This window comes from Ctenopharyngodon idella, chromosome 24 (genome assembly GCF_019924925.1).
Source record: "Ctenopharyngodon idella isolate HZGC_01 chromosome 24, HZGC01, whole genome shotgun sequence".
NCBI classification, from domain to species: domain Eukaryota; kingdom Metazoa; phylum Chordata; class Actinopteri; order Cypriniformes; family Xenocyprididae; genus Ctenopharyngodon; species Ctenopharyngodon idella.
The window spans coordinates 48,669-58,925 of record NC_067243.1 but is presented as its reverse complement, the minus strand read 5'-3'; the positions used below and the strand labels follow the sequence as shown (position 1 = coordinate 58,925).

General features: G+C 36.6%; 1 protein-coding gene across 3 annotated transcripts; it reads right to left on the bottom strand.

Moving 5' to 3' along the window:
* Nucleotides 1-1,141: 1,141 nt before the first annotated feature.
* On the bottom strand, nt 1,142-8,135 carry LOC127506542 (uncharacterized). 3 transcript variants are annotated; one of them, XM_051883120.1, is made up of 7 exons: nt 6,894-8,135; nt 6,640-6,812; nt 6,287-6,386; nt 5,850-6,179; nt 5,596-5,752; nt 4,544-4,671; nt 1,142-4,449 (listed from the first exon to the last, which is right to left on the bottom strand). In XM_051883120.1, the coding sequence occupies exons 1-7, from the start codon at nt 7,206-7,208 to the stop codon at nt 4,111-4,113; spliced, it is 1,542 nt and encodes a 513-aa protein (XP_051739080.1). In that variant the 5' UTR covers nt 7,209-8,135; the 3' UTR covers nt 1,142-4,110. The 3 variants fall into 3 exon arrangements, with proteins under 3 accessions (XP_051739080.1, XP_051739078.1, XP_051739079.1); XM_051883118.1 differs by having other exon boundaries at nt 1,143-4,449; nt 6,894-8,095; XM_051883119.1 differs by having other exon boundaries at nt 1,143-4,449; nt 6,640-8,095.
* Between the last annotated feature and the right edge of the window lie 2,122 nt (nt 8,136-10,257).

Here is a 10,257-nt window from a genome sequence, read left to right as displayed (position 1 = left end):
TCAAGAACTCCAGAGTTCAGAAAATTGAATTATTTTTGTCCAAACTATCCAATGTTAGAGCTCTGGAGCACTGAAAAGTGTGAGGCTCAAAAATAAGTGTCATTTTGAACTCATTCATAGAGTTATTTTTATTAAAAATATATGTTGACAATGATTAAAAACTTCAGTGCCCTCCAAAGGCACCATTTTAGGTATATAAAGGGATGGATTGTGGTGGTCACTCATCCAATACTACAATGATATAAATCATTTAATGAATAATGCCTATTTTTCTACTCTTTAAACCAATAAATAAAAGTGTTTAAGGTACAGTAGCACCAACTATATTACTGTAACTCTATAACTGTATAACTCTACCCAAAAATAACTCTGATGTTTAAACCCTCTTTCACACACTGGAAATCACCCCACCCAGACTGTCTCTAATGCTCCTAAAATTCACTCTGGTAATGTTTAAATTTCTCTCTTCTCTATTTTAGAAACATTTTGGACAGCTACACAGAGTAGGGTCATTCTTCTGGGTCACAGCAACGAATTACATAGGCCTATTTCTTTATCTTTTTATTTATTTATTTTTTTACTTCTCAGCTGCTAATGTTTTTCAACACTGTACAAAAGCTTTTGCATTATCATGCCTCAAATCTCCAGTTCCAGCACATCCCAAAGGCGCTCTACTGGACTGAGATCTGTGACTGTGGAGCTCATTTGAGTTTAGTGAACTCATTGTCATGTTCAAGAACCCAATTTGAGATGATTTGAGCTTTGTGACATGGTGTGTTATCCTGCTGGAAGTAGCCATCAGAAGATGGTACAATGTGCTCATAAAGGGATGGACATGGTCATCATCAACACTCAGGTACACTCTTAAAACAAATGTGTTGAAAACAACACAACATGTGTTATTTTTAACACATGTTCTGAGTGTGCTCAGGGACAACACATGTTGAGTTAAATTCAACACACAAAACGTGTTATAAAATGTAACACATAAATGTGCAGCTTAAGTAAACACATTGATGTGTTTTTTTTTTTTTTATGTATTTAACACAACTGTGTGTTACTAAGAAATTGTTTAATATGTGTTAATATAAAATTTATTACAAATGTTAGAACAATAAACAATTTGTGTACATTAATTATGAAATCTCACAGGAAACAATTACTGCTCACATACTGTTTATTTGTTTTCCTTTTTAACATGGAATTAATGCATTCAAATGTTACTGACTATAAACTTGTGAAATAAGCATTTCAACACATCATACATTATAAAAACCATTCATCAAATATTATAAAACTCATATCTGTTAAGCAGTCAAATAAAACGTCAAATATGTATGAAACAGTTTCCAATAAAACGTCAAATATGTATGAAACAGTTTCCAACATATAAAGTACCACATTTTCTGAACTTATTCTCAAGTGTACCAACATTTCATTTTCATACAGAAAAAATACATTTAATTAACCTAAAAACTGTATTCAAAGAAATAACCATTACACAAATACTGTTTATGTATTCACCTATAGGTGATCATGTTAACAAAACAATTCATTGTCAAATCTGGTCAAAACACAATGTGTTTAACAGTTTCAACCACCAACATGTTTAAAACAAAATTTTGTATTTAGGAGTTACATATTGCTGATCACAAAATGATACAATATTTAAAGGTCTGTAATCTATTAAGTCACCAGGCAGCTTTGCCATGTCAAAATCTTTGGTTCTGATGACATTGAAGGAAAAAAGGTGTTCATCAAAATATTTAACTCTTAAAACTCTCAGGAACATAAGTGCACATTCTCTTTCACTTTGGGGAATAATGTGTATAACTTCACCAAATAATGGTTCTCCCCTTTCATCTGCTTTTAAAGTCAGAACGCATCCTGTCCTGTATGTTGTCCCCAAAAAACTGATAGTATTAGCCACATGGACTGAACTGGTATAAGTGAGAGTCTCAAAATGAGAGTCTGTCTTAAGTTTGTCAAGCAATTTGTCACCTTTATACAAAGATGCAATCACAACTGGGAAAGCATTTGGCACAGTCATTTCAAAATTGAGTGGTGAGCTCAATTTCCAGTGGTACATTTGCTGAATCTGATGTTTATGAGCCAGCGTTTTTGAAATATTTCGAAAGTTGCATACTACTTGGGCATGTCGCTTAAGAGGGTGATGTTTGGCTTCAAACCTCATACACCACAACTTGGAAAGAGGTCCAAATAAAGTCATAATACTTGAATAATGTGTCATATAATGATGTTTAGGAATTAGATTCCTACCAGGATAAAGAAGCTTGAATTGTGTATGGTGATCTATTATTAGTTGTTTAAGATAAGCTGCAAGCCCTTTTGACACAACAGGTGCAAAAATGATGTCACATATTTCACGCAACAACAGGAAAAGATGCCAATGTGGGCTCTTTGGATCAATTAAATCACCCAACAGAAAAGGCAAGACTAGTAGTAAACACCACATCTGTGATGCAGTCTGCTTAATAGCATTTTCAGATGTCCTAAGATTTATAATTGCACTAGGTTTATTTTTTTGATTTTCATAGCCATAGTCAAACGCTGCTATTCTTTCATTTAATAGTTCCAGAGAAAAACATTTCTCCTCATAAATGAAATGCCGCAGCATCAATTTCACCTCAAGAGGTGCGACTCCTTCAAGCACATCATGCATGATGTCCACGCCAATATTCTCAGTGACATGAAAATACTGTAGGCTATTTAGGCATGAGTTATGCTTGACACCGGTTGCACTTGCATCATTGAGTTGTACATGGTATGCATAGTTTTCCCTTGTACGTCTCTCTGTGTTATTTTCATCAAAAATATATTGAGAACTTGATTTGTCAATTAAACAAAATTGACAAAATCTGTTTGCAGAGAAACTTTCCACATAGCCACAGAGTGAGTGACAGGCAAGATTGTCTGCTGTAAACAAACAAAGCGTTCCATAAAGTAATTGATATTTATCATGTATTTTGACCTCTATACCATTCTGCTCAATCTCTTTTAAGTCTGTTAAAAGCGGTTCCAGAATTCTGTCAAAACCATAAATGTCTTTATCAACAGAATTAAATAAAAGACATAAATGAATATTGGAAAGTACAGAATTGTACTCTGAAGGCACATTTCTTAATGCAAAGTAAACAGCCCCCATTTTATGAATCTTTGTTTTTGATCCAAGAGGATTTGTTGTTTCCAAGTCATCGAGGTATAACTGAATTTGTAATGCATTGGGATGGTTTCGGTAAAGAGGATGTTTAGAATAATGAACACCATCACAATAATCATGCATTTTTCCCTGTCCACCACAAGACTGCATATACATATTTTGCATTTTGTCACAGCTAAATAGAAATTTAATTGTGTTAATTATTGAGATGTACTGACATGTGACAGGCACTAACACCTGGCTTTTTTTCCCATTCTTTTTAACACAATCTAATCTGTGTCCAAGAAACACTTCTGTTGGTTTCTCAAAGGAAAAATTATCAGAAAAGTACTTAATTAGTTTAAATGGTGTATCTATGTCACTAAACATGTTTCTAGTACTCTCAAAATCTTTCATAAGTGTTTGAACTTCAGTACTATCTAGCGGAACTGCCAAGTTCTTTAGTAAAGTATTAGTCTTTTCTTGCAAATGACCTAAGGCATGATCAATGACTTCTTTTGTGCAGGTTATACTTTTTTGAACATCAGTATAAGTTACATTAGCAGAGGCATACATGCGGGCAGCAAAAACAGCAGCACAATCTGTTAGGCTTAAACTGCTCTGAGGAACTGGTTCTGTTTCAGACATTTGGACATCATCTTCAAAATTACTTATTCTGCTTTCATCAATTTGATTTGCTATATCTATGTTTTCAGTGCATCCTGACTCTACTGAAGGGCATGAATTCATGTTACAATGATCTCTGCTAAGATGTTTTAAAAATGAATTGAAATTATGATACGTTCTGGGGCAACCATTTTGACTACAAATTAAAGTTAGGTTGTGACTGTCGGAGAGTGCATGTACCTCCCTTAAATGCCAAATTAACTGCTTTGTTTCAACAGAAACTTTTTGAAGACACTTTGGACAGGTATACATGCTTATTTCAATTAGGGACGGGACTGCAATTTTGCAATCAATTCCATGACCTTTGAACGTTTGCAAGAGGACTGGGTCAAAGGTAGGTCATATATATACTCAAAAAATGAAAAAACAGAGGACAGTTGGCATGGATACTGAAGATTGCACAGCCAGAAGAATTTGAAAAGTCTGTCTACAGCACAGGTCAGGCTTTCAACATCAAGTGGAAGGGCAAAAGAATCATTCTTTGCCACAATTACATACTGCGCTCCATGTTCTAGAGAACCGATGGAAACCAACTGTGGCTGAGCTGACTTCAGGGACCCTTTCATGGATTCACTGAGCAAGGAGGTCACGTTGGTACCAGCCTACAGAAATGAAACAATGAAAAGCATCAGAAAATGTTGCTGCATGAGAAACAATGTTGTTTATCACAAGCTAACACAGTAAAAAAAAGCATACCGGCACTTGCTCTAACAGGTATGAGACTGCAGAGTTCACACAGCATTTACTGCCAGCAACACTTCTCCCAGATGCCGTGGGTGGAAGAAGATGAATGAGGATCTTCAACATAGTGTAGCACAGCTCATCTTGATGAAGTGAAGATGTAGGTCACATGCAAAAGAAGAATTTAAAACAAAATTTATTTTATCATGAATTGCTACGGTAGTCGGTGTTACCGGTGTTACCTGTGTTTAGTCGCAACACCGGTTTCAATCACTTGCCCACCGCGGCACCAAGGTTAATTTTTTTTTTTCCACTTTAACGCGTTAAAAATATTTGCATTTAATGCAATTAACGTAGTATCCGTTTTCTGTATTATATGATCAAGCTCTTATTCATGCTAATGCTTTTAAACCATTCAAGCGCGACAAGGCAAAAGAGAACGTGCTGCCTTGTGAATGTTCTGCCTATGTGACACGCACACACGCACGCACGCACACAACGCGCGCCAGTATTGAGTTCTCTTCTGCTCTTAACGAACCATAACACACACAAATTATGCCAAAATGTCCGTTGTGGCGAGTGTTTTTCAGTAAGAGTAACCCACCATTCAAGCAATTGCCGTTAATTTGAAAGTGAAAGTCGGCCTTTCCGTAACAAAACATCGAAAGCTCAGCCAAACAGCTGATCATAGCTGTACAGGGCGGGTTTTTATTTTTCATGTCAAAAACATTCCTCGTCGCAGAGAGCGCAGTCCATGGTTGCATAGCAATGACAGAAGCCACGGTAGCGCAAGCGCTTTGGAAACAAGGAGAAAACGACGTGGCCGCGCTTTCCACACATTTTTAGATAAAAAGACGCGGTTAAAAAAAAAAAAGGGGTAGAGGCCCCACCCCCCGGTGACACCGGTATTACCGGTGTTGTCACATGTCGATAAACCGGTGGGAAAATTTTCTCACCGTCACATCCATATCATGAATTGAACATTAAAATTCACATGTAGTTTTATCATTTAAACTAGGTTTAGAAATGTGTGCGCATGCAACAGACATTGAGGCAGAAAATCATACCATCTTGCTGATTGTCGGCTTTCTCCAGCAAGTGTTGTATGTCATTTTTCTTCTCCAAGGATGCTATTTCCTTGAGCTTTGGAATTATGCTCCCTTCCCATTTCCGGATAAAAAAGTCTTCTTTGCCATCTGTGAGTTTGGAAAATTCAATGTCCATCTTCAATACAAAAAAACAGAAACAAAGAAATATTAATATTACAATTATGAAATATAAGTTTGTGTAAAGTTCTCTCTTAGTTGAGCATGTCTATTACCAAGGTGGGCATGTCAAGAAATCTGGGATATTCCTTGAAGATTTCAGCAACAGTTGGGGATTGTGTTGTTATCCATCTCCTTCGGTAACTGAAGGTTTGTTCAACTGCACTCTTTATTGATGATGAATTCTCTGGTGACGGTCGCATCCTTTTTATCAGGGTCAACCACTCACTAGGCACAGTTTCATCTTGACTCAGCAAAGAAGGTTGCAGTGTACAATGACGACGTTTCAAACTGTACATCCGCTGGTTCTGTTGAAGCTTCCGTCTGATGTTCCGCAGTCTCATTTCTATAAAGCCACTGTGTGATGGCCCATCAAAAAAATGCTCCTGACATGAGTAATGCAAAAATAGAATTAAGTTGGAGTCAAATATACTTGAGCAGTTTATATTCACATTGCTAAGTAATTTATTTTATAATGTGAAAACATCCTTACATGTCCCTCATTTTCACCAAAGGGCACTTGAATCCTTAACGAGGGGAACAATGACACAATCTCCTTAGCTAGTGCCAGCTTTTCTGTACCAGATGGATAGCTGAAAAAAAAAATTAAATAAAAGTTGCAGAATTGGCTCTAACACAAACATTGACAAACATAAAAATGTATGACACTATATATATAAAAAACACTGGTACTTTAGACTGTTAAAGTTATTTATTGAATTAACCTTATTACTGTTCTATTTATAACTGTTTTATTAAATGTTTTATTTAAATACAATGTAATTTAAATTTAATTTAATTTAAACAAATACACCTAACATCTTATAAACAACCACATATACTCACAATCCATGTTTCTCAACGAGGTCACTGACAGCAACTTTAACAAGAAACTTTCTAGAGGAAATAGAAAGTGTCTTTGTCTCTTCGTGTTCTCTCAGGATTGTAGGGGCTTTTTCTTCAAGCAGTGTTAGCAATCTAGTTGTGGTGCCAGTCTGAGTTACATCTGTTGAATGACACTAAGAAATGACAAAAACATTTATCTAAATGTTTACTTTGACCACTAGTAATATAGAGAGTGAAATACATTAATGGTTTACCTGTAATGGTTGAACACTTCCTTCTAATAAATCCTGGGTGTTGCTTGCAATATAATGTATTTGAAATTTGTCAAGCTCCCGCACTCCGGCATTCACATCAGTGTCAATGAATTCTTGAAAATCTGTGTCAAATCTCAGTATTCGATCAAGAGATACTTGTTGAGACAGCTCAGTTTTGGCTGAGGCTATCAGTTCTCCGACACTTCCAACTGTGAATAGTTTTCTCCATATTTCCTTTCCGTCTATGAAGACAGTTGCAAGCACTCTGTGTAAAATTGTTAGAGTAACTGTAATTTGTTCCTCGACATCCATCATCTAAAAAAAAGAAAAAAAAAAGTATCCATATATACACCGCACAATGAGAAAACTAACAGTGTATAACAATAAAAATGTACATTTTAAATAGTCAGTGACTCGTCAGGCAACGTAGCACAAAATGGCGCGCAAGGTAGATTACGGTGTTTGCGTTGTTGAATATGAAACATTCCATAGCAATTGTGAAGGGACGGTAAGGTTAATGAGTTCATACTCAACGTTCAATACAAATATGTCTTTCACTTAAAATGTATTATTAACAATTCTGCCAACACAGCTTTACAAAAAACGCGCCAAATGCACTAACGTTAGCTAGCGGGCCGTGTATTTGAATTGGGGTACAAAACATGGAGACAACATAATAAAAAATACAACAACAACTTCTTGGACAGCTAACACAAAACAATCCTAAGCAAGGTGGGGAAAAAAGTTACTATTATAGAAGTATTTTAATTATTTTCACTCACCTGAGGCAGAAAGCCGCATTATCTAACATGGCTGACGGAGCGACAGTTGAAAAAGAACGTCACTGCGCACAGTGCGCAGGCGCGCCATGCACGCAGAAGCTCACAGCATGCCGAAATCCAGTATTTTCACCCCGCGCGCCCAAATTCTTATTTTATATTGGCAACATGATAAACTACATACATACAGTAAATATCGATATAAGCAAAAAAAAAAAAAAAACATTTTATTTATATGTACTGCTTAAACGTGTTTAACACAATCAGTTAAGCACAATATTTACACACAATGTGTCTGTAGTAACACAAAATGTGTTACGAATTGTTTAACACATATTTTGTGTAAATTTTTAACACATCATTTTTAAGAGTGTAGGCTGTGGTGTTTGAATGATGCTCAATTGGTACTAAAGGCCCAAACTGTGTCAAGAAATATCCTCCACACCATCACACCACCAGCACCTGTTCACTTCAGAGCAAAGTGCAGATGTGAAAGTTGTGTTAAGACATCACCAGAGTTATTTTTGGGAACAAAAATTATTATTATTATTATAAATAACACTCAGCATCCAGATGGACTACACATCGTTTTATTAATATAATTGATGCATAAACAATAATCAGAATGATAAAAAGAGAAAAACATACAACCATACTGACAGAGCAAGCAATAATCTCAAACAGCTTTTCTAAAATTATTTCTATGAGTAAAGGAACTTGTTGTAATAAAGCACCGCTCACTCGCTCACGATAAGGTGCACGAGCGCCAGGCACGTTCTCTACGAGTCGTCCTAACCATAAATTTATTTATGCTTCTAATAACGTACTGGTTCTATCACTGACGGACACGCATAATCGTCAGGGACACTGACATTTCTCTGTTCTTGCTCTACTTCATCTGTCTGTAAATGCTACTCTGTCATATGTCAGCCTATCAACATTCAACATTCATCGAGCTGTCGCGGCAATGAGAGAGAAATCCCGTTCAATTTCAGAAGCATGCAGGCCCTCTTTTCACGGATTCTGTTTGTTTTCCTATTTAGTTCAGTATCAAAGGGACTCAAAGACACGGCAGCAATCTTCACCATTCTCGTGTCATCAGTACCTATCAGCCATTTCATCTCAGTGATAAGTATTTTCATCGTTTTTGCCTTTGATGTCGATTAAGTGTAAAATCGTAGGCTACTCTTTTGCTCTCTTTACACAAGCAGTATTATGCAATCGCACGTTTTGTTAGAGACAGAGTGAGTTGTTCAATGAGAGCGCTCGTCGTGCTCGTTCGCATTGTAACTTTTAGCACGTTAATGATCCACATGAAAGAATGGCGTACAATAATCGGCTCTATCGTTGCAAGGCTCGGGGAAACCCCAATCATGGTTTAACCTTAAAGACACACACACACACACACACACACACACACACACAGATCATCGCCAGGAAACGAATAATTTAAATGTTAAATAACACTGCTTAGTCTTCACATAAAATGCATAGCCTAATTAATCTGTGCCAAGGCACAATCTCGGTGTGAAATCACGGGCGCGATTCCAAACAAGAGACTGATATCAGTGCCATGTGAGTCCCAGGGGTTAGCTAAAGGAATGAGGACGATTCATTCTACTGAAATACTTGCAAGCGCTGAAATACTACTCATACAGGTCAGTATTTGACAAATCAAAATTGTGATGTAACGCAAGGCTGTTTTACTTGGTCTAATGTCATACTATCATTGTAAAATGCTTTTGAGCATTTAAAGTTGTAATGCCATTCTATGTTTTAGTCTGTTGACTGTAGCTAGATTATATTATAATATACTGATGATATTCTTACATACATTGTGTTGAGCTTCATAACATTAATTCACTTGTGTACTTTTGCTTCCTTTCTATTAACGTGCAAGAGCGGCATCTCTGTCAAATCAAAGTTCATCGCAAAGCATTCGCCATCTTGGATACGCCACGCTGTTATTGATCCTCCCTCCAATTCCCTTTTATTCCAAAGTTGCTTGTCATGCTCCATAATGTTAGATAAACAACAGCCTGCCGCTACACATCATACAGCTGTTAATGTCTGTTTTCATGGCATTGAATAACAATGCTTGCGTCGATATTCTTTTGCAAAGGTTTGCTAGCTTTTGCAGAATTTCAATAGCTAGCTAAGGTTAGATAGTAGAGCGTTATCAAGCGTTTTCCCTTCTTCAATGGCATTGTACTTTGTGGTTCCCAGTCTTTATCTGTTTATATTTAGTATTCTTGTACTTATCCGTCATGCTGTCTGGTTAATTTTCTTTTGGGGGTTCTCTTGGCAGGTCTGACGTCTAGATGGAGTCCTGTCGGCTAAGTTCTATCAAGCCATTAGTGGGAGTTACACCCAAGCATTTGAATTTCAGTACTTGTGCTTTTAACGAGTCTTTCCTTTAAACACTATATACCTTCTATCTATTTAACCAAAATATCTGCCTTCCATTTACAATGCAGTGGTTTAGAATTCTCCTAACAGCAGATGGAGAGGACTGCTGTGTTCCAACTCAATCCTCATCATTAATCAGGTACTTTTTATGCAAATACTGGTGGTGGTATGTTTTA